Source organism: Pelodiscus sinensis, chromosome 4 (assembly GCF_052426305.1).
Source record: "Pelodiscus sinensis isolate ZL-2025 chromosome 4, ASM5242630v1, whole genome shotgun sequence".
In the NCBI taxonomy this organism is placed as follows: Eukaryota; Metazoa; Chordata; order Testudines; family Trionychidae; genus Pelodiscus; species Pelodiscus sinensis.
In genome coordinates, this window is record NC_143055.1 from 23,653,158 (window position 1) to 23,678,080 (window position 24,923).

At 44.0% G+C, this 24,923-nt stretch overlaps 1 protein-coding gene across 5 annotated transcripts in view; it reads right to left on the reverse strand.

The window, feature by feature from the left end:
* The window catches only part of TBC1D14 (TBC1 domain family member 14), a 114,249-nt gene that overhangs the window by 3,389 nt on the left and 85,937 nt on the right, over nucleotides 1–24,923 (reverse strand). For all 5 annotated transcript variants that reach the window (XM_089777799.1, XM_075930780.2, XM_089777797.1 and 2 more), the window contains 8 exons: nucleotides 19,999–20,116; nucleotides 18,146–18,252; nucleotides 16,502–16,582; nucleotides 15,400–15,494; nucleotides 14,483–14,554; nucleotides 12,793–12,921; nucleotides 7,388–7,497; nucleotides 2,824–3,082 (listed from right to left, as the gene is read on the reverse strand). In XM_089777799.1, coding sequence (XP_089633925.1) covers nucleotides 2,824–3,082; nucleotides 7,388–7,497; nucleotides 12,793–12,921; nucleotides 14,483–14,554; nucleotides 15,400–15,494; nucleotides 16,502–16,582; nucleotides 18,146–18,252; nucleotides 19,999–20,116 — 971 coding nt within the window. The remainder of the gene's footprint in view (nucleotides 1–2,823; nucleotides 3,083–7,387; nucleotides 7,498–12,792; nucleotides 12,922–14,482; nucleotides 14,555–15,399; nucleotides 15,495–16,501; nucleotides 16,583–18,145; nucleotides 18,253–19,998; nucleotides 20,117–24,923) is intronic.

The window sequence follows — 24,923 nt, forward strand, 5'->3', positions numbered from 1 at the left end:
TGCCATGGCACCTGCCGGGGAATTTGTGTGTGCCCGCCCCCGGCTGCGTGGTGCACAGGGGCCCCCGCCCACGGCGCATAGGGTTGCTGGCCCCAAGCACATGGCTCATGGGGGACCCCACCCCCAGGCATGTGGCGCATGTGCGGCCCCGCCCCTCAGTGTGTGAGCGGCCCCGCTTCCTGGCACCCAGCAGCTCCAAGTGGTTGGGGACCACTGACATAGGGGAAGGTGGGGGGGGGACGGTCTGGAATGGACACGTGCCACAAATCTCAAAGAACAACAGTAACGAGAAGGTGAGTAAACATTTTTTTCTTCTTCAAGTACTTGCTCATGTCAATTCCAGTTAGGTGACTATCAAGACTTACTTTGGGGGTAGGGTCAGATCTATGATACAACCAACTGGAGCACTGCTCTATTTCTTGTGTGCTGGATAATGGCATTGTGAGCAGCAAAGGTGTGTACTAGGGATGTAAACGATTACTCAACTATCTGATAAACAAAAGCTAATCAGATAGTCAACACACTAGTTGCTCCCTCTCACCATGCTGCCTCTATCACAAAGCTCCATTTCTGTGGTAGGGAGCAGGGGCGCAGCAATGGCCAACTTTGAAATGAACAAGAGTCCCCACTGGGGCTCTACTACATTTCAAAGTTGAAATGCTGCACGGAGTCTGGGACTAGTGGGCAGTCCTCGCTGGGGACTCTCGTACATTTCAAAGGGGAAGCACCCACATAGACCCTGGGGTCAGCAGGACTCCCCGCTGGCCCCAGGCTGTACGTGGTGTGCTAGCTTTGAAATGTACAACTCATGTGCATTTCAAAGGCAGAATGCTAAAGTTCTTATCGACTAATCGAAATTTAACATCCCCAGTGTGTAACAAGGGACCATGTTGCCAATCTGCACATCTCTTGAACTGGACTCTGGGCCAGCAATGGTATAAACGCATCAGCCCTGGTAGAATAAGCCATGAGAGCCAGGGCCCGAACACTGGCTAATTCAAAGCAGGCGCATATGCAGGTGGTGATCCATTATGGGATCCTCTGCAATGTGACCAAAAGAATCTTCATTTAGTCTGCCACTGCCATAAACAACTAGTTCAATTCCTGGAAAAATTTCATGAGTTCGATGTAAAAGGTGAGTGCCTGTCAAACATTCAGAGTGTGGAGACACTGCTCATGGCTGCTCACAGGAGGTTTGGGGTAAAATGCAGACAGAAGGATGTCCTGATTGGAGTGAAATAGGAACACAACTTTTAGATGGAAAGCCGGGTAAGATCTAAGCTGTACCTTGTCCTTGAAGAAAACCATGCATGGACAGTCCAAGAGTAATGCATTGAGTCCAAGACCCTCATTCCCAAGGTAATGGCAAAGAGAAAAGTGACCTTTTATGACAGATATAGGAGCAAGCAAGTTGTTGTTAATTCAAAGGGAGGCCCCATCAGTTTGGAGAGAACCAGGTTAAGATCCCATGCAGGGATCAGCTGCTGAACCTGTGGGTATAGATTCTCAAAGCCCTTGAAGAAGCAGCCAACCATGCACTTGGCAGAGATGGAGCACTCAGCCACTCATAGGTTAAATGCAGATAGCTTCCAGGTGCACCTTAATGGAAAAAGCAGCTGGACCCTGGTGCTTGAGGTGTAACATACTCCAGAATGAGGAATGGGGGCCTGCAGTGGCCGTCTCCCCCGGAAGCACAAGATGGCAAATCTTTTCCAATGGGCTGAATAGGTGACCCTGGTGAAGGTTCCGGCTATAGAGCAACACTTCTCTGACTGACACCAAGCATTGAGCTCCCTGGGGATTAGTCATGAAGCTTCTAGGCAATGAGATGGAGAGGCTGGAGGTCTGCATGAAAAGATGACTATGGGTCTGGGGGATCAGGTCCAGGAACAGTGGCAACATAACTGGGGCGTCCGCTAACAGCTCTATGAGCATGGTGTACAGTGCTGTTTGGCCACACTGGTGCTACTAGTATGATCATTGCTTTGTTCCTGCAGATCTTGAGCAGGGCCTTGTGTAAGAGTGCAAATGGCAGGAACATATATAGCAGATGATCCGATTACGATAGCAGGGACACGTTCATAAGGGAGCCCTGGCTGTGGTCCTGAAAGGAGAACTGCTAGCATCTTCTGTTGCTTCAAGTGGCAAAGAGATCGATATGGGGAGTTCCCTATATCAGGCTGCACTCTCAGTGCTGTTTCCATGAGGACCTGCTTCAAACAAAAGTTTTTTTTCATTCTGGGACTGAATCCTTTGCCAATTGTGCACATCCCCCTGACACTTGAGACAAGACTCATAGGGGTCACTCATTGGCATGGGCCTGTGGCAAGATTTTCAGGGTTTGAAGCCTTCAGATTGAGGCACTCCCAAGTTCCATGGGGGAACAGAAAATAGAGGTGGAAAAGACCTTCCCCTTTCCTAAACTACTAATTAAGCTAAATGCATGCAGTGAACACACACTAGAATTAAAATGAGCAAGCACTTGAAGAGAAGCATATTACCATCAGCATGAAATTTGTCCTTGCCGAATTCAATGATATGGAGTTTAAGAGTGACAAAGCTTTCAGGAGCTTTTCATAGCTTAAATTACATCAGGAGGCTGAAGTGATATTTGAGATGCATTCGCTCACAAACCCTATATGCTGTGGAATAACTTCTATCTGCTGAAGCAGTTTATTGAAAGCTATGTACATTTAAAGTGTATTCAAAAAATCAACCACAAGGGGGGGGATTGAATGCACTGAATAAAGGTGCGCCTACAGCTGAAAACAAGTGTCATAATTTGAGCTATGCAAATTGCATAGCTTATTTCGAGATAGTTACCTGAGCCCACTTTTTGTTTCTACTTTGCATCTGAATTGCAGTAATAGATGTGAAGAATTCTTCTGAAGGCAAGTCCTCTGGTAACTTTGTTAAAAACTGGGCTATGTGAATAAAGTCCATTTTGGTCAAAATATCTTCAAAAAGTCTTAATATTCCCAAGGCTGTACGGAATAGGAACTCCTCTCCATCACGGCAGAACACATCCCAGACCCGACATGCAAGGTCTAGTGGCAAAGACTTGCTGTACAATGTGAATATCCTGAAAAAAAAGGAAAAAAAATTAGGCTTATGGTTTAAGAAAAAAATTAAGCAGCAGCACAAAGGTACACAGTGTTAAATAACAGTTACAGTTTGTAAATGATCAGGTACTGGAAAGTTCATTTATATTTTTATTTTACTCTTTCACAGAAAGTATCATTTAGATTGCAGCACTATTCAAATATACTACATACCTATAGGAAGAGCCTGTTTCCTTTCCTAATGGACATACAATCCGTAAAAAGAGGGTGTGTAGGGGAGAGGGGGAGATTCAATATACAAAACTGCCCAAGTGCCATTAGACATGCCTCACAAGTTTTCTCCACTGCATTCCCCTGCCCAACTCCTTTTGTCTTTTCCCACGCTAATTTTCAGCTTTAATTCCAGGGATCTTATGCCATGTATTTCCCAATGTTTGACTCTGCTCCTCTCAACATATGAGCAGTAATGAAATAGGGAGCTTATGTAGTTTGTACCAGTTGCCTTGGAAGAAATAGGTCTTCAGGTGGGATTTGAGTAAAGAGAGTAGTATGGTTTTGATATCCAACTCAGAGGAAGATGATGTTTGACTGCAGGCATGCTGCGCAATGTGATCGACACAACTGATGGAACACAAGGGCGGAAAAGATCTCATTACCAGAAAAGAAGGTAAGGGCACAGTGTTTCATCTTGAGGGTGATCACAAGAAGCATGAACTAATGCAACGGAGAAGAGGAAGCAGTTGGTAGGTTTGAAAAAGGACAAACAGATGGGCCAAGAGGATTACTTTAGACAGAGGCTGTATTTTGAATAGGGCCTGAATGGGGCATCATAGGTGTTTAGGTGGCTAAAGAGGAAGCAGTTCTAGTCATGATAGCAGATGGAGGCTTCAACAACAGCTTTAGTTACGTGACCTAGCTTAGATTGACTCTTACTTATGTCCTGCAGGAAGAAACTGCACAATTTGGACATGCCCATGGAAGAAAGAGGCACCGAAGGTTAACCCCAGGTCTGATTGACCAGGAAAACAGTTGTATTCAACAGTGACACAGAAAATGGAACTGGGGAGAATTCTGGAATTCAGGTTACCCTGAGTTTAAAGAGATAGCAAGATCCACAGCATAGGATATATGAAAGGAGAGACAAATGTGTCAATCATAGGCAAAAGATGGGACGTTTCAAACTGCATGAACAGACAATGTGCCAGACAAGAGGCTACAGAAAGAAAAGTATAAGAGAGAACCTGTTCTTGGTTACCGAACCACATCCCCACTAGCCTCCAAGGGCCTACAGGCTAAGTTCCCTCTAGGGTGTGTGCCTGGCTCAGGCACACAAGGAATTTGAAGTTCACCCACCTCCTGAGCAGAGCCGTGCAGTAGTAATCACCTTCCTGGAAGGTAAGCTGCTGGTGGTGGGCTCAGTAGGAGGAGGAGGAGGGGGCAGCTGCTCCTGGAGTGGGCTGCATGGTGGGCAGCTGCTCTGTGTGCTGCAGCTGCTCCAGCAGCCCAGGCCATGTGACAGGGCTCTGCCCTTTAGGTTTGGAGCTACGGCCAGGACTGCGCGGTGGCTGGCTGACGGCTCTGGCAACCAGGACTACGTGGCTGCTCGGAGCTGCATGTTGGGCTGGCTGCTTTGGTGGCCCAGACCACATGGAAGGGTGCTGCTCTGGTGGTCAGGGCTGCCCCATTGGTGGGCCATGTGGCAGGGGTGCTGCAGCTGGAGTAGGGGCCACAGTGAGGCTGTCTTTACTACGGCAGCCTCACTGCAGCCCCAGTTCCAGGTCCAGCAGGCGCCACATAGTAGGGCGGCATGGCAGACAGCTGCCCTACATCTCCCCACATACAAGTGTCCATCCCAATCCTTCATAGTTTAATTTTAACTAAACTTTCAGCTCTTTGCAGCAGGGAGCACATATTTTATCGCCTGCTAAGCACCCAGAATGTTTATAGAGATGAATAATGAGCAGCTTTCCGTGTACAGGTCCCAGCACGTGCCATTCTTGCACACTTGTGATTAGTACTGCAGGGATGCACGCACCACTACCTTGTGTGGATGAGCACATCTAAACACTGCTGCTGGCAGGCACAAGAGACAGAAGGTGATGAACGTACACACAAGTGAATGTTTGTGCAAAGCTGGGCATGCACAAGAGGCAACTGGGGGAATACCTTTAGTCAAGGTGGCCCCATGTGACCTAGTCTGGCAAGGAGATCTTCACAGCTACCTTGGGATGTCTTTTGAACCCTTTCCATGTGTGACTAGAGGTAAGTCAGGCAATGCCAATACCCAGGGTGACATAGCCAGAGGGTGAGGGGCAACTGAGTACAGGTGTTGCTGGCCTCTGGGCAAGGGGGGGAGGAGCAGTGCGGCACAGCATGCTAGAAGTGCAGGAGGGTTGGAGCACAGCTGGGAGGAAAGTGCAGGGATTGGGGTGAAGGGGGCACTGTGCAGAAGTTAGGGACAGAGAGGGCACAATGAAGGGTTAATGGTAAAGAGTGCACAGCTTGAGGTTGTAGGGGCACATGGATGCAGGAACGGGTGGGAGTGAAAGCAACCAATCAACTACCTGATAAGCATATGGTTATCGGATAGTCGAACAGTAAATTGACTAGTTGCTTTCCCACCTTGCTGCCTGAGAGAGAGAGAGAGAGAGAGAGAGAGAGAGAGAGAGAGAGAGAGGTGCAGAAACAGGGGGAGGGGGGAAAGAGAGGGAGGAGTAGGGGTTGGTGCTCGGAGGATAGGGGAGGCAGAGGTTTAGCGGGGAAATCATCTGATTCCCAGCTTGCACCCTATCCCAGATGCTGGCCTCTGCTTTTTAAATGTATTAAAAGCTTGGCAGCTCTTAATACATTAAAAAGGCAGAGCCACAGTGGGGTTAGCTCCCGGGGCCAAGAACTAACTCTGTTGCAGCTGTGCAGTTTCCCCCCTTATCAAGTAATCGAGTAGTCAATGGAAATTCCATTGACTACAGGCAGTCCCCGAGTTACGCGGATCCGACTTATGTCGGATCCGCAGTTACGAACGGGGCACTTCCTCTGCCTGGTCTCGAGCAGACCAGGGAGAGGAAGCAAAGCGGCGGCGGAACGCGCGGCCAGCTGACAGCCCAGACGCGTCTGGGCTGTCAGCTGGCCGCGCACTCCGCTCTGCTCCCCCCCCCCCCCCCCCCGTCTGCAGACCAGGGGGAGGGGGAGCAGAGCAGAGCAGAGCGGCGGAACGCACAAGAAACCAACTGAAAGCTATGTCACCCTGGGTTAACAGTGCACAAGAAACCAACTGAAAGGAATCTATCGTTAAGGCTGAAATATAAAACAGGATCAACCATTGGCAGAAATGTCTCTATGTAATTTGACCATATTTGAATGCTAATATAGTTGTGGCCATTAATGAAATTTCAGCTCCATCCAAACCTAAACCTGCTGTTCTGAAGTCAACATGCTACCAAAATGCTACGAAGTGCAGCCTCATATTCAGAGATTCAAATCCAACTCCTATCTTCACCCCGAAATTCGAAGGGGTTCCAGGTTTGCAGTCCATTTCCAGTCAAAAGGCACTAACTCAGAATAAGGACTAACTGAAGGCAATTTCACATTTCGAAAAAACTTTCAACTGCCAGAAATCAAGAGATACTCTTCTATTCTTTCCTAGCCAAAATGTGTCCCTTCTATATGTCTACTTTTAACTTGTCTGTACCAACTACTGGCAGAGTTCAGTCTAAATATTATTTGTGTTCATACACACACTACAGTTAATACTGGGTTAATTATTCTGCAAACTAATGATAATTGACCCAACTAGACACAGGCCTAAGACAGCCCATTTGTCCTCTTGTAACCATTGATACATTGCACAAAAACACCAGGTCTGTGCAACCTGTTTTTCTGGTTCTCCTTTCTTCCCGTTTGGTGCAGAAAACCGCATGCCGCACCTACTCATTGTTCTATATGCATATCTCCCGGATTTTCCTAGAATGTGCATTCAACTGTGCAGTAGATATGTGGCGCAAACTCTGACGCGCAGCTGTTCCATGAAATTACACTGATGCATCAATGCAACTCAGATATGAGTATTATAAAAAGCTTAGATGAACTTCATAAACTGCTCACAGAAATATGCTTCTACTTACAGTGTGGGCAAGAGTGTTTCAATTTTAACATTAAAAACTAGATTTTAACAGTGGACAGTTTTGAAACAAAGTTTTCTGTTGAAATCAAAGTACTTAAACAGAAATGCTGACTAACCCTTACCAATGTTGTTAATTGTTATCTATTATATAAACACGTATACGATGTTAACAGTATATAACAATACAGTACTTCAACAGTCTTACCAATCAATAAGATAGATGTCAGGAGTCAAATTATTTTTTTTGAAGTGAGCAAATAACTTTGGCAGATTTTCTTCAAAGAATACCTCAAATGCTGCAAAATAGGTCAACATCTGGGGAAAAAGAAAAATCATTAGGTATCATTTGACCTTTATTTTCTAATGAAGTTCTAAGGATCTTAATTTCAGGACTGCTTCTTGAAACACGCATAAAACAATATGAATGATACACCATAAAGCATGCAGGCAAATGTTTATAGTTCCTTTCTGTATATCCTCCTAAAAGCAATTCAATGGAAGAAATAATTGTTTTGGATTTTGGCCAGTTTCCTTTTGGGAAGGAAAATGCCAGCAGGGGAAATAAACAATTTACTAGCTATTGCACTTGAATGTAATGGAAGATTATCTATGTCAGACATAGAAAGACATCTACATCTATATTTTAGACCGAGTGTCTGTCTGCAAGTCCATTTGTTCAAGAATTCCTCCTAAAGGGTTTACAGTGCTGGGGAGGTGGGGCAGGCGCACCATGGTGGCCAGAGGGCAAATTGGAAGGGGGAAGGCCCATGCTAGATGGGACCCCCCCCTGCCCTGAGCCCCTCCTCACCCCCCAACTTTGAGTCTTGCATCCCCACACACACACTGCCAACCTCCTGCCCTAAAGTACTGGAGCAACGCCATCGTCGGTAAATCTGCTAGTTACTGTATAAACAGAAAGCACCCTTAAGTCACAATAATAATTATCTTAGACTGAATGAATTGCATCCAATAAGTTCAGGTGGGAAGCTAAGAAGCTTTTAAACCTTACTAGAGAGTAAATAATGCTAAGTTATACTCTTACAGCTTTCACTCATAGCATTCACAGTAAGCCTTGTTTGCATTTTATAGGAGGGGAAACAAAAAAAACTGAAGGCCACTCTACAAATCAATATCACAGATGAGAAGAGAAATCAGGTTTCACTCCTAGTGCAATGCCCTACTAGGTCTTTAAGAGAAGGACAGAAATGACAGTGAAATGTGTGATTAAAAGATAACTGTTAACGAGTTTAAAAAAATTGCTCTTCTCTTGTTCTTTCCTCATTGTGCCTTCTCTCAAGCCTACTGGCTCAGCCAGGTTTTCCCCACCACGATTAATGTATTTTTGGTTAGAATATGCACCAAAACTAAAATGGGAAGGAAAGGCTGAAATTCTCTCAATACAAATACAACCGTTTTGGTGAGAACAAGAGTCCTGCTGGTATGAATTAAGTGGACAGATGGAAGAATGGAAGTGAGTCCATGTTTGTTTGTTCTTTAAGTCCCCTTGAACTATTTGACAGACCCATTTTCTTCACTTTTTAATACACCCCACCCTTGCCCATATACATTATGGTGCTTTTCTGTTTGCCTAACACTCCAGTCAGTTGAAACAGCTAGAAAACTGAGCCAAAGAGCACAGTGATTGCATGGCACAGAATAATTATACAATAATTGTGTAAAAACACTGCATTCAATGTGTCATTGAGGAAAATCTATATAGTGAACCTGCAAATCAGAACTAGAATGCAAGGAATTCCCTAACGAGAGGAAAACTGTCCAGGTATTCCTGTAGCTGGCTGCGAGCGAGCGAGCGCTCTCTCTCTCCCCCCTCCCCCCGCCCCCCAATTTCACAGCCATGAAAAACATGTCATGGACTCAGAAATAAGCCCTTTCAGTGAAATCTGCTTACCCCTGTGACTCCCACCCAGGCTCAGCGACCTGGGCTGTGGACTGCCACCCCCCTGCACAGCTCCTGCAGAGCTCAGGGTACTGTTGTCCCTCTCCCAATCCCAGCAGCTCCTGCCAGAGCTGGGTGCACCCAGGCTCCAGCCAGGACCTTTGGGCTTCCACACACTGCAGCTTCTGCCCAGGCTCAGGGACTTGAGGTGGAGGCTGCCACCCTGTGTGGCTCCAGCTGGGACTTAGGGCTTCTGCATCCCCACCACTCCTGCCTCAGGCTATATCTAGACTACAGGGTTTTTGCAGGATACCTCCAGTAACCTGCAAAAACCCCTCCGCATCCAAGCAACGCGTTTGCTCTTCGCCTTTTTTTTTTTTTTGTGTGGAAGAGCTAACATGCTCTTTCAGGGAGCTCTGTATATCTTGTTTCACAAGGCATAAGGGCTCTGCTGAAAGAGGAGGCTTTTCCGTCATTTGGCTCCGTCTAGAGAGGGCCAGCCTCTTCCGGGGAGGAGGGGGGAGAGGAGAAAGAATGGAAAAAGCTACACAAAATTTGGAGCACATTTTGCATAGCTTTTTCTGCAAAAACGCTGCAGTCTCGTCCTAGCCTCAGACTCCAGGCTTCTGCCTCCTCTGCCATGTCTCCCACCCAGGCTTGGGGCTGCTCTCCACTGCCATGGCTCCACCTGGGGCTCAGGATGCCCAATCTCTGGTCTTCATCCTCCATAGCACATGCTAGGCTTTGGAGCTTCCAACCTGTGGCTCCTGCTAGGGCCCCTATTTTCAAGTTGGCCAGGGCCCCTGGGCACAGGCCCATGCATTAACACACTACAGGCCCAGACTAGCATCTGGGATCCCCTAATTGGAGTGCGCCCAGCAGCACTGGGAAGATCAGATCTACTTTCATCTCCAAGAACCTCTTTCAGCTGCAGGAGGTGGGCTCTGAAGACAGCACAGATATGAGTATGTTGACCCTGCAGCCCCCACTGTTTCAGGAGCAACATACAAGAGCTTTGGGACCCCTTTCAATTCCCCTTTGGATGCAGACCCCCAACTGTTACACCACCAAGATGTCAGATGTAAACATTTGAAATTTACTCATTTTAAGACCTTGTGAACATGAAATTGACCAAAGCGAAATGGGAATTTGGTAGGGTCCTACCTATACTGCAATGTTAAAAAAAAATCTACATGGAGGTTATGTAATGCATTGTCCAGTCCTAGCTTCTATACTCTCTCAATGTTTAGATGTTAAAGCCAGTGCATACTAACCCTTTCAATCGCACAGCATTCCAGATATTGCATTTAACGTAAAACACAATGGTCTGAAAAAGTTGGTGCTCTATTCATTAGACAGCCATACTAAAATTGAAATAGTAGAAGGCTATTTTATCTTGATTCTGAGGATTAATTGGTAGGTGTTTTTAAATTGTATGTCACATTATAGTTTTATGGCATGTTTCAAAAACACAGCTTGGATGTATAATTATTTATAAACCAGAATAAAATGAAGCCCTGAAATGAATACGTAAACAGACTCATCAAGTAATAAGATTCAAAAAAGCAATTATTCAACAAGCTACAAAAAAAGCAATTGAACTACTAGAAATATTAATTGGGGATGTCAACATGAAGATAACTACACAATTAACTGATAAGTTTAGGCTTATCGGTTGATCTTGTCAACTACACACACATCCCTCTCCCCCCCCCCCCCGCCCTTGCTGAGGCAGAGGCAGTAAGGGGGGAGAAGCAGGAGCCAGAGTCAGAGCCCGTGAGGACCAGATCCACCCCTGTGCTGCCACTTCTGATAGAAAAGCAGCAGCATGGGGGAGAGGGGTGCGCGGCTGGAGTCAATATACACAGGGAGCCAGCTTCCAAGCAGCATCCCCGCACATGCTGGCTCACGGACCCACCTACCCCCACCCTTGCTACCGCCTACAGAAGCAGGGAGGAAGGAAGGAGCCGGTGCTGGAGAGAGCCAGTTTCCCCAGTACCAGCTCCGTGGTGCCGTTTGTCCCACACACATGCTGCTGCCTCTATGAAGCAACAGTGCAGCGGGGGGAGGGGAGGATGTCAAGAAGCAGTCTCCATCTGTGGCAGCCCGGGCTCGCTGTGGAGAAAGGCTGCTTTGCAGCAGCAAGGCCTACCCATGCGGCGGGGCCTGAGTTCCCTGAAGACAGAGGCTGCTCCAGCATCCCATAGAGCAGTCCCTGTCCACATGGAGCTCAAGCCCCCTGTAGACAGGGGCTGCTCCCATCCCACGCTGCTACTGTATCAGAGGCAGCAGCGCAGGGCAGCAGGCAGAAGCCAATTAGTGCAAGAAACTGTTTTTCAAACTGGCTCCCCTCGGGGAATGGCACCTGCCTGCCACCTAGCACTGCTGTCTCTGATAGAGATGCAGCAGTGCAGGGTGGCAGGGGACTCCTTGGGAGTGAGGCCAGGAGGGCATTGGCTGCTGGCCCCATGCCAAGGGACTATTGAATAGTCGTGTAACTGCTAAAATTTCATGTGGTAACACAGCTATTCAATTACATGATACGTAACCTCCCTAGTACTAATAGTGCTATGGCCATAAACTGAACATTTCAGGTTTTCTAAACTATATGGAAGAATGTGTGAATATAGGGATACAGAAAGAGAAATGGGAAATCCGCTATAAGTCACCCCAATATACATCCGTTTGCTGTAAGTCCAAGTTTTTTGGAACGTATCTTGGACTTAAAGCAAGGACGGCTTGTAGTACATATGTTGAGTTCTCATTTTGTCAATCAAGATTTATTGAATTTCTCTTGTATCAATGAATCTCATTTACCTTGGAAGAAGCGTAGTATCAGCTCATTGTACCTAGGGCTCTACCAAATTCACAGCCATGCAAAACACGTCATGGAACACTCCCATGACATCTGGCCTTGTGTGTGCTTTTACCCTATACTATACAGATTTCAGACAGGAAACCAGCACTTCTCAAATTCGTGGTTCTGACCCAAAAGGGAGTTGTGTGTGTGAGGGGGGAGGTGGGAGGGGGGGGTCACAAAACTATTTTGGGAGGGTCACAGTATTGCCATCCTTACTTGTGAACTGCCTTCAGAGCTGGGCAACCGGAAAGCAGTGGTTGTAATGTTGGCCAGATGCCCAGCTCACGAGAAAAGCTACAGCAGATCAGTAAGAGCAACTGCAAGGAGAATGAAGTTTTAGGATTTTGTTATTTTCCCCACATAGTGTGTTGTACATGCTAACTGGCAATTTCAAAGGAACCTTAGGAAATAAGGAATTGATTGCCTAATTCCCTTAGCCAGCTGCCACAGCAAAACTATGAGAAAGAGAAATGGGAAACCTGCTTCTCACTGTAAAGCATCAACAGTTTATTTTTAGCAAACTATTACCATGGGATAAGAAGTGCCTTCCAATCCATTTTTGTAAGGCTGTTAAATTGGTCTGGGCTCCCACCTACAATAGATGCATTAAATCAATGCACCTAGAATAATCATGCTCATAATAATCTCTGAATATTGCACAGTACTGGGCAGCTAGAGAATTTCATTCAGTTTCCCCTTTCAGTACATTTTATTTTTTAATGTGGCTTTAAAATTAGATGTTATAGAACTTCTAATTCCAAACTATGAACTCTCTCTGAAGTGCTGTCTTGTTCTTGACCAGATCAGATCTTCATTATAAACACAAAGGGATTAGAGTTTCCTGTATACTTACAAGGCCATGGTCCACTCGAAAAAATGCCATCTGACACGGTTTATTCAAAAGATTAGAAAAAGCAATGAAGGCATCTGCAGTATCCAAATTCAAGATCAATACTGCAGCTATGAATGACATGCCCTGAACCTAAAAAAAGAAGATAGTTACTGGTGAATAACCTATTTTTGCAGGAATGTTGCCTCTTCGCAATTATATTGTATGATGCACCAGTGAGTTCTCTCTCCTTCTGAGATAGCCTGTGCATGGTCCACTTGCAGGATGCTGGGTTGTTAACATGCTTCAGATGTGGCATGTTACCTGAGTCCAGGGCCAGTTTAACATCTATTTCCATACCTTCTTCCCTTTGTGGGTTTTTCATTCATTTATTGGCAGCATGAAGTGCTAGAGGTAATTTTGCTAACATATATAAAGCCAGTATACTTATAAGCTTGTCTACATTTATCCACAACAGCTGGGCTGTACATTTTAATGCATGTTGCACATTAACTAGCCTACGTGGATCCTGCTAGTACATATTAATACTACTCATGTAATCCTGTTTCAAACAGTAGTTTTTAAATGTGTACTAGGGAACTTGTAATGCACCAACAAGGTCCACCCCCATAAGAATTTACACCCAGCTGGCATGGATTAAGGCACGTTGTATTTGAACACTATGCTGCCTAACATTTCCTCCTTTTTAAGTTTCTGATCTGTCCAACTGATATATCTTATCCTGATTTGCCTGACACTGAAGTAAAAAATTGTCTCTGCTGTCCCTTTTCAGAGATACGCAACAGAACTGATGCTTGATTCATGGACCAGGCCTTCTCAGTGAGGAAAGCTTGGAGGCCCCGCACTGCCAATCCAAGTAGGTATGAGACATGAAGGCCCTGCAAAGGATTGGAGGAATGGACATCTTGCAGATACTTAGAACAGGCCTCCAAGAACAGAGGAGCATGAGCCATACCATATACATGATGTTATCTGTGTATCATGTTCTTCTCCAGTTCCTCAGGAACCAGATCAGCCAAAATCCACAGAAACAATTACTGAAACATCAAAAATATACTAACTGACAAATGAGGAAAAAGAAATTGTTTGGGTATTGCCACCTCCTCCACTTCCACCCAGCCAAAAATATCTAATGCACACCCAGACTAAATGCCATGGAAAAAGAAAAGAATTAAACAGTTGGGGCCATGCAGTCATTTTATAACCTGCACTCTGACTGTTCAGTGATGCAAGGGAGCTTATGCAGCCCCAATGGGCACTGCTTTAATAGAATGTTCCAGAAGCTTTGCAGCACCAGGGCACACAACCTAGAAATGTGAACACAGAGGCCATCTTGAAGACCAGATGTATTTTTAACAAGCTGTCACCTCAATAAGGTGCACTGAAACACAGTATGTGGTTCAAAGGAGTGACTTAACCAGATGGCTTATATTTCAATTTTTATTCAGCGCACACTTGTGCCCTAGAATTTTTTGAAGTCTTATCTCTACTTCATTACAACATTAAAATCTAGCAGTGTAACAGCAAAACTTAACAGTGCACATATCCCTTAATATAATGTTCTGTATAAAAATATACCACAATACAATGAAAATACACAGCAAAACCCACAAATCCTCACAATCATTTTAAGCAGTCTTGCAAATGACTTTAGAAATGCTCCCACATAATTACAACACGTAACTTCACTTACATAGCCAACATCGGGTCTGTAACATGTATAGGCTCCTAAAATACTGTGCAACATGTCATGGTAAGGACCTCCCTATAATGAAAAATTAAAAATGAATCATTCAATTTCACAATGCATGAAAGCTGTGTAGAAGATTTAGGTTATGTCTACAGAGCAAAGAAAAACCAAGCCTGGCCTGTACTAGCTAACCTGGGCTCAGGCTGTGGGGCTGCTTAGTCCTGCGTAGACTTCTGGGCTTGCAAGATCCTGCAGCCTGGACTCCAGGCTGTGCCCAGAAGTTCACACAATAATGAAACAGCCCAGATGCCCAAACCCTATTACACCTAGGCAGCTGGCATGGGCCAGCTGTAGATTTTTCTTGCATGTGTAGACATACCTTTAGACACATATTCCATTAATTTTATTAAAAGATGTGTCCAAATCCTCTAGACAGGCTTTGAAAATTTTAAGTTCATTCAACTTTTCTATGGAACGCATCATTGTAATGTCACAAAGGAACATCTTCCCATGGCTTTTTCAGTACAAGGAAGATAAACACCAATCAAGTTAGTTTAACTCTATAGCAAGAAGAGCCTTAGCATATTAAGATTTTCATTAAAAATACCATAAATTAATCTCAAGTCCTGGGAAGTGCTACAAGTTTCCATATATTAAAAATGAGCAGTCTTAGGCTCTGCTGAAATCCTTTATATTTGTCACTGAGGAACACAAGACATGAATTTTACCACAAACTACTGATAGATAGATTAGATAGATAGATGCATTTAAATACCAACATGCAAGTTTGCACTACAGATTTTTTCTACAAACATTTGGAACTCAATACATTTATTTCAGTGAAGACTTTAAAAAAAATGTATTTACTATTCAAGTGTACACTGCAAAATAGTGTGTGATTAAAACCTAAAATAACTTACTTGCTGGAAAATACAGAGATTAGGAAATGTTCTAGAAATATCCAGTTTTATTAATTCCAGACTTGCTTCCCTGTCTGCTGCAGAAAATCCAACATCTGCATAAATCAAAATAAAATTACTGTGTTTAACACACATGCACAGTTGTGCCTTATCCTCCAATTGTACGTCCAATTTTGTACATTCAATTTGGCATTTTATTTATACTTACAGATAAATAGTATTGTAATATTCCTCCAGCAACTTAAATTTTAAGTAAAGAAAACATGCACCTACAACATGACCTCCCCCAACCAGTGTCCAAACATTCCTATCCGGGTTTTGTCTGTCCTCCTCAGTATCATCATCAAGTTTATCTGCTGCCTTTTTTTTAGTGAAGGCAAGTTGCTGCTATCTTACACTTACATTAACCACATGTTGATATCAACTCTGAATAATGAATAGTAAAGAAAGCTAAAAAACCATATTTGATACCATCCCTGTATCTCTGCTCAGCACCGCTCCTTAATGAGGTGATCATTTTAGCAGATTAAATATCCTATTTCAAGGACCCTGATTTTTTTTCCTCTTTCTTTGCACCCAGCCAACTGGAAAATCTCAACATGCTGAGTCTGAGCAACAGGCTTGCAGCTCTCTCATGGGTGAGCCAATAAGAAAGTAACTTGCTACTACTTAAGTTTCAAAGAATTTAGATCCTCAAACAGAGAAAGTGAAAGTAACATCTTAAGGTGTTACAACACCAAGCCTAAAATATTTATTTATTTTCTCTCTCTCACACACACACCCCCTAAAAATCTTTCAGCTATTGGTAAAAGGAGGTTTTGCAAAACCATTTTTTAAATTACAGACAACTGAATTTAAAGATACTTTAAAGAGGAAAATAATGTCAATAACAGCATGCAAGAAATTAAGACTTCCTATAAAAACTTGTGCAGCTTAACCAACCATTTATCCCACACCTAAAACAGTGAATTTTCTTCTAGCTTTTTAATCTGTATTATTTTAGTTTTAAAATTTAGGAATTATTTTAACCCACTACCTCCTTTTGTAATGAAGAGGAAGTTACCACACAACACAGAATTATATTTTACAAAATAAAATGTACCTTCACAATCTCCTTCAGAGCCTCCTATGCTAAGTGATCGCCACCTCTCTTTGGCACGAGCCAAGCAAATATCATAGAGTTCTGAAAAACAAGTACTATTTTAAATCTATTTTCAATTACTGAGTACATGTCAGCATGCTAACAATCCATCCCCTTCGTAAGAAGAAATAAAGCAAAACACTAATTGAATTTTAGGTAAGACAGACAGCTGGAAGATTTGTTTCACTGGGATATAATTTTGACGTAAGTTATAGCCTATAGGCCCTAACTTGCTTGCCTATAGAGATATAGATTTATTATTTCTTTATGGTTTTGATTATATGCTTTATTATAAGAGGTTATAGTAAGTTTATAGTGGCAGTTCAGTTGTAACACAAGGGACTTACAGGCCACATCTTATATGTTGGCCTAAAGCAAAGCTAGCATTCACGTGCCTGGGACCTTTTGATCTAGATAGCAAAGTCAATGCTCATATATTCAGGACATTTCACCTAGATAATAAGGATGCGATAATGTACACATGTAAACAGGTAACTGATGAGCCTGGGCTCATCAGTTAACTTTCACTATTCCATGCAGCACCACAAGCACTGCCTCTCACCTGCCTCCCATACAGAGGCAGCAGCCTGGCTCCACCTCTTCTGCCTGTCCCCGTGTGTAAATGTGTAACAGCAGAAAAATTCAACAGTTACAATTTACCAAAATAAGCACATTTTAACATCCCTACTAGAAAACAACCTTCAGTGGGCATAGGGGCTTCCAAGAATACCCTCAAACTTAGCAGGTACATCATTACTTGGAAAAACCTGAAATAACCAGTTAAGATGAGATTGAATAATTGGCTAGGACAGGAACAACAAATGTGATAGACAACCACAAAATGCCCATCCATGGTAACGAATTGACGTATATGAGAATAAGTTGAGATCAATGATATGTTGACCTATAGGAAAAAGACTTCACCATTAGTAAGGTGAGGAAATACTAATAAGGGGAAAAGGAAACATCCCCTACTGAATATGTATCAAATATAACATCAGAGTAACATAGTATAAAAATGACATCTCAGCCTAGGGGCAGTAGGAGAAAATACTGAAAAAACAACTTAGTACAAAATCAAGGAAATGGAGATTAATGTATTACTGCTATTATCACTAAAGAACATGTGGGAAAGAGGACTAATTCCGTACCAGGTTTAATTTCCAAATCAGTTACTCCTTCACTCACACTTGCTTTATTCTGAAGTGAGAAACTTAGTGTGTGTACATCCATAGTCACTACATAATTCACAGTAATTACATGAAATATCACATTTTCTATTGAAACTGAAATGGGGTTAATGCTGAACATTTTTACTTGACATCAAAGCAGTCCACAGCAATATTTCAGAACTATGACACAGACTCAGCAGCAGAAGAAAAAATCCTAGAACACCCTCAAAATTAAATACTACATTCAGCAAAAGGAAGATTTTATGCACTGTGGAAAAGAACACGTGGTATCCATTAATGAAAGCAAAGTACAACTGACCATGACTTTGTCATTTCCCCAAATTTTGACATGTTCTAACTGAATGGAAATATCTGCTAATGGGTTATTTATTTGAGTGCCTCAAAATGCAGAGGGAATACAAATCAGCCTCACCATGAGTGATATTTAACTCGTTGCCGATTGCCAAGCTCCAGACTTTGCCCCTCACACTTGGAGGAATACCCTGCCACCACAATTCTCGAACTTTACGAGAGCAGCACCTGTTTAAAATAAAACATTCTACTGAACTATAGGTAGGAGAAGGTATTTTAAAGGCGGATGCAAAATTCAGGTCTACATGTATATCAGCCTGCCATAGACCAACTCCCACCCTGCCACGCCCAGAAATCAAACAAGGATTGTGCAGCATTTATTCATGCTTGTGTACTGTCTATAACAGTTAGAACTTTGTTGTACTACCACCTTCTTCCTCAAACTAAAGCTTTTGATTGGAACACTGCTAGCAGTCTATCACTCTGTATGAGCCAATGAGACAAAGACAGAGGGGGAGGGGAGAGGAAAGGATCAAGAAAAAAAATGTTGTACCAGAATTTCCCCAGGAGTAAAAGTTCCATTCAGGAATCACTGTCAGTCAAAGGGAAATGAAACAGTTAAAACCCTTAAAAAGGTCAACTGTTGAATGTAGCTGCTGTTGTTTTTAGTCATGTTAATTACCTGTACACATCTTTTTAAAAGTGTTAGCTGTGAAAAGAGGGGTTTGGGTTTGTTTGTTTGTTTTTTAACTACTGCTTTCCCTATTTCTCTTTTTCCCCCCTACTTGTTTGGCATACACAGTGTATCACACCATAAATGTAAGAGGCTTAATATTGTTATATTTGTGCAGACATCTGAGAATTCACCATCAAACCCCCAAGCAGTCAAGAAGAACCAGGTCCTGACAAATGGATGTCTAAGTGCTATGTTTTCTAGTATCTTTTTAGCAGAGGTCCGAGTCACCAACCACTCCCTGATCTTAGATTATTTCTGAACATCACTGCTGTATGCGACATGCCAAAAAGGTCTGAAGAAATGGACAAGAAGTTTCAGAAACTCACTACTTTTCATTAACAGCAGTAAGGGAAAAGTAGTCATTGTGATGAAGCACATGTCTGAAACATGGATTTTATTCTACATGCAAGTGAGATCATAAATTAACACGCTCAAGGCAGTTTAAATTATATTGCTATATACAATTAGGCTGTGTCTAGACTACATGCCTCTGTCGTCAGAGGCATGTAGATTAGACACATAGGCAAAGTCAAATGAAGCCGCGATTTAAATGATCGCGGCTTCATTTAAATTTACATGGCTGCCACGCTGAGCCGACAAACAGCTGATCAGCTGTTTGTCCGCTCAGCGCGCTAGTCTGGACGCTCCCCTGCCGACATCAAAGCCCTTTGTCGGCAGCCCCGTTATTCCTTGTGGGACGAGGTTTACCGGGGCTGCCGACAAAGGGCTTTGATGTCGGCAGGGGAGCGTCCAGACTAGCGCGCTGAGCGGACAAACAGCTGATCAGCTGTTTGTCGACTCAGCGCGGCAGCCATGTAAATTTAAATGAAGCCGCGATCATTTAAATCGCGGCTTCATTTGACTTTGCCAAAACAACAAATCTACATGGCTCCGCCAACGGAGCCATGTAGTTTAGACGTACCCTTAGAGTCAGAAAATGGATGGCTACATAGCTCTATGTAATAGGAAGTTATGCACATAGTTATGTTCAGTCTAATTGTCTAATTTGTGAAACTATTAGATGTAACAAGCAAATGGAATTAACAAAATTCCATCACTTTGGCAGCCCCACCTGAATGCCTTCTTAAACAGGACAATTCCTTTTGCAAGTCACCTTTGACTGCAATATGCAGCTTCTGGAATTGTTTATTTGAAATAAAGTAATCTTGACTAATACCATAACTTTTCAGGGTACAGAAAATTACTTTTAAACACAATATAAACATGCTGTGTCTTACATAGTTTCCCAGTTGGGTAAGATTTCATTGTTCCAAATTAAAACTGCATTGCCAATACTTTCTTCTAGTCTACATCGTTCTTCCAGTTGCTTCTTTCGCCTCTGGGCTTCTTTAAGCTCTGAAAAAAGAAAATTATATAGTTAAAGGTATACTTAAAAAGGTAAGAGCCATTAAATACTTCAATCATGGCTAGAACCATTTTAACCTGTATATGCCTGAAATCACAGTCTCCTATTCAAGCAATTCCAAAGGGCATCCTGGACATTTTACAATTTTCTATATGACACCAATAATGTTGTGTGTGAACACAGTTCAAAACTGAACTACACATTAGTATTATATTGGATGAACTGGTTGAAACAGGAGAAAATTAATGGAATATAGAGTCTTTCAACCTCTGAGTTACCAATTCAAATCTGAACAAGTTCGGTAACAACTGAAAGTTATCACCTGATAGCCTCTGTGGAATAAGAGAAACCTGCTTTTACTGGTAATCTGAAAGGCAAGGACTGTACAGATAATATATTTGATTGTGCTCTTGTTCCTACAGGTGGTCTTCCAGGGAGATGATTTAGGCATATTGTTAGGGCATACACAAATCTTCCTATTGCTGAATCCTATGCTGAACTTACTTTGTGGTTCACTAGAAACTTTCAGTCTGTAAGACTGACACTGTAGCATCTTCTTTAAGGAACATTACCATTTATTTCATTTACCAAAACTAATACCTAATGCTCTTGATCATGTAACGCTTCCCATATACCAATATGCCATTAAATGCATCTTGATCCTTCATTCTTTATGCACATAAAACTATTATTGGACTGAAACCTTTAATAGACTGTAAAGTGCTTAGGGCACAGGTTCCATCTCTATATAAATATATCAAAAGGACACTACTGCTACATAGGAAATAACTGGGATTTGTCCACTGTGAATCAAATATACATGATGACCTTGAGTAGTTCAAAGTTGTTGGCTTTTTGTTTTGTTTTAAGTATAGCAGGAGCACTGCCTAAACAGAAATCACAAAATGATATCTTAGGTCTTGTAATGTTTATTTTGAAATAATTGTTCTGTGATCCTATCTATACTAGTTATCACTTTCCTATTACACATTAAAGTAGCAAGTTCTTATCTTCCCCCAGTTTCATTGTTTTCTTACACATTTTACCATTCCAGGTCTCAAAGAACAGATAAGAAGTCACCTTGCAGAACAATGCATTATACCTGAGGGAATTCTGCGCCACTGTGCATGTACAGAATTCATGTACACCACAGAAAGTCTGCCAGGATGGCACTAAATAACAAGTTTTGCCCACCAGGACTACTGTAGTGCCAGAAGAGAGGGCAGCTAGCTCAGCCAGACACAGAGAGGGGAGGAGAAGGGGTGAGGCTTTGAATTTCTCACCAAGGCCCACCCATGGGGCTAAATCACAATGCATGAGATATGGGGGGAGGGGATGGACAGACCAGGGCACAATCTGGGGTTCAGAAAAGTTAGTGAGGGGAAAAGATGCTATGGGAGTTAATGGGCTGACAGTACTGAGGCAGGGGCTGAAAGGGAGTGGGGGATGTAGGGCCACCAGGAGTAAAGGTGAAGGGCCACACAGTATCAGGACAGATGTGCCTGACTGAATGAGAGACTAGGGAATCAGTGTGAGTGAAGGCTCCCTAACAATCCCTTCCCCCCCTTAAAAAAAAAAAAAAAAAAAAAAAAAAAAAAAACTGTTCCTACTTCTCACTCCCACACCCAACAACCCTCTAAGTTCACTCCCAGGCTCTTTTCCAGAAACTACTTCCCTCTCCATCAGTTCCTCTGTTATCCCTGACCTCCACAAGCCTTTGCACTGTTTCTAAGGGGTGCAGAAAATATTTTCTGTATTGTAGCTGTGGCAAGACTGGGCTAAGCCCCCAGGTCCTGCATTTTTCGGTGGGACCTTTGCGTATGTGTCAGAGGCTCACAGTGTCCCTACCACTGCCGAAAAGGCAAGGGTACCCTGCTCCAAGAGCCCTTTTCATCAGCGGCCAATCAGGGGTTTGTAGGTCAGGCCCTCCGATAGTCTAAGGGTCCTTCTTTCCTTGCTGGCAGCCCACCAGCCAGGAGGTGGTTGGGGGGGAACCCAGAACCACCCACATGCTCTGGGTTCTGGCCCAGGGCCCTATGCAGTAGCCCCAAGTGGGGGTGAGACTTGACTCTTGCCCCACTGAATAGCAGCCCCTCCCCGGGTACCTCCTCCCTGGCATCTGGGAACAGGCCCTCTTAAGCTTGCTGCCTTCCAGGTTTGTCTTCTGCTTAGCCTCTCCTCTGGTCCATCCCTTTTCTTCTCCCCCTACCTTGCCAGAGGGAAGGTTTTTATTGTGTGCCCATAGGCCTTAACTGGTGGCAGGTGTTCTAATCAGCCTTCCTTTCAGGCTGACTCCAGATGGGCTTCAGGAGTCCTAATGGCTGAGCCAGAGTCTCTGGAAGCCTACTTGGGGAACATAAACCCACATACCCAACTACCTGTGTACCTGCCTTCCACCAAGCTTCTGCAGCCCCCTGTTTTCGGGCTGCAACATATTTTAAATTAATTATTATTCAAAGTTCTGTGTGAATAAGTCTATTAAGGAATCTATATCAGAAATCCACTTCTTGACTTTGTATTGTTAAAGACCTACTTGCTGACATACAGGCAGTCCCTGAGTTACGAGTTACGAACAGGGTTTGCTGCCTGTCTCTGATCACGCCGGCAGCGGGACAGCCTCTGAGGACGCCGGCAGCGGGACAGCCGCGGCGCGTCTGGGCTGTCCGCTGCCCGCGTGCTCCCCGGCTTTGCTCCCCGTCTCCCTGGTCTGGGGAGACGTGGAGCAAAGCCGCGGAGCACGCGGGCAGCGGACAGCCCAGACGCACCGCGGCTGTCCCGCTGCCGGCATGCTCCGCAACTTTGCTCCGCTTTGCTCCCCGTCTCCCTGGTCTGCTGGTCTCCAGCAGACCAGGGAGACGCCTGTGGTAGAGCAGCTGGGGCGCTGCTGGTTGGTCCCGCAGCACCGCTCTGGGCGCTACTGGACCAGCCCGGCAGCACCCCAGCTGCTCTGCCCCAGGCGTCCTGATTCAGCCGCTGCTGGTCAGTTTCAGCAGCGGCTGAATCAGGACGCCTGGGGCAGAGCAGCTGGGGTGCTGGTGGATTGGTCCAGTAGCGCCGAGGAGTGGCGCTACTGGAGCAACCCAGCAGCACCCCAGCTGCTCTGCCCCAGGCGTCCCCAAGTCAGCCGCTGCTGAAACTGACCAGCGCAGACTACAGGAAGCCCGAGGCAGAGTTGCTCTGCCCCGGGCTTCCTTGAATCAACCGCTGATCAGTTTCAGCAGCAGCTGACTTGGGGACGCCTGGGGTTCTTAAGTTGAATCTGTGTGTACGTCGGAACTGGCGTCCAGATTCAGCCTGTTGAAACTGATCAGAGGTTGATTCCAGGAAGCCTGGGGCAGAGCAACTCTGCCTCGGGCTTCCTGTAGTCAGCCGCTGGTCAGTTTGACTGCCTGTACTTTGAAAGAAATTACCAAATAATTGAAATTGGAGTGATCATACTGTGTTTTGATAAATAATATATGCATAATCATGAAGATTTTAAAAATAGTGTGCGCAGAATTTCCTCAGAAGTAATGCATTTATTATCAGGGCTGAAGAGAAGAAATGGAGTTGGAAGGGCTAGAGAGAAAAATGCCTCAATCTTTAGCTGGGGGTGAAAAACATGCATTTATTTGGCTCTTTACAGTGTAGGAGTGCTTGAATGATAAGATAACCTGGATGGCATATTTGTGCTCAAGGGGCAAAAACTGCTTACGGCACATGTATAGAGAAGAGAGGAGCAACACTCCCTTGTATTATTGTCTGAGAAATGGACACAGTGATATAATGCTGCATGATGAGCACTGACAAAGGAAAGAAGATTAGGTTAACTACTAGACACAAGACACTCAAAAACTCTACAGTAAACACTTAGAGTAGAAGATTAAGAGCAGGCAGCAAGCAGATTCTTGGCCTAGATGTGGTCCTAGGCGTGCTGTCCAGCAGATGGGACATTATCTCCAAGAAAATCTTAAACAACAAATAATCTAGTAGCGCCTAAAAGACTAACACAACATGTAGATGTTATCATGAGCTTTCGTGGGCAAAGCCCCCTTCTTCAGATGACCAGAGTGTTGGAAGTCCAGATCCAAGAATAAATTCATAAATAAAGAAATACATTTTATAAATAAATATTATAAATGTATTCTTAGATCTGGACTTCCAACACTCCAGTCATCTGAAGAAGTGGGTTGTGCCCACGAAAGCTCATGATAACATCTACATGTTGTGTTAGTCTTTTAGGTGCTACTATACTATCTGTTGTTGAAGTTTTTCCTGTTACAGACTTACTTGGCTACCCCTCTGAAGCTTTTCATCTCCAAGGACTGCACTTGGACATGAGTGCAAATACTCATGAGACCCATTATCCGACTGCTCATTGTCACCATACACGATCTGCTTCCCTGCACTGGGAAATGGTGGTAGGCAGTCAGAGCTGGAATCTGCATATAGCAGGGCCAATCCACTATTCACAGTGCCAGCTCCACCTTGAGTTCACAGCACAGCAGGAAGAGGATGAGGCATTTCCACTACCCAACAGCTGCAGATAATGTAAACCATTAGGAAAGCCTGATGCACATGTACCCAGGTCTGTGAAAAGGACACAGATTGCAATACAAATCATCAGTGCAGTCTTCTTCCTAAGATTTCCCTTAGTATCTAAGCCCTGGGATGTTTCAGTATTGTAATTTTTCAGTAGGTTTGTGGAATTATGAGATTAGCAATTGCCACATAATTTAGCTCTTACCTGCAGGATTCTATGGTGTGTGGGTTTTTGGTTTTTTGTTTTGGATAAACGTACTGAGGAAAAAGTGTCTG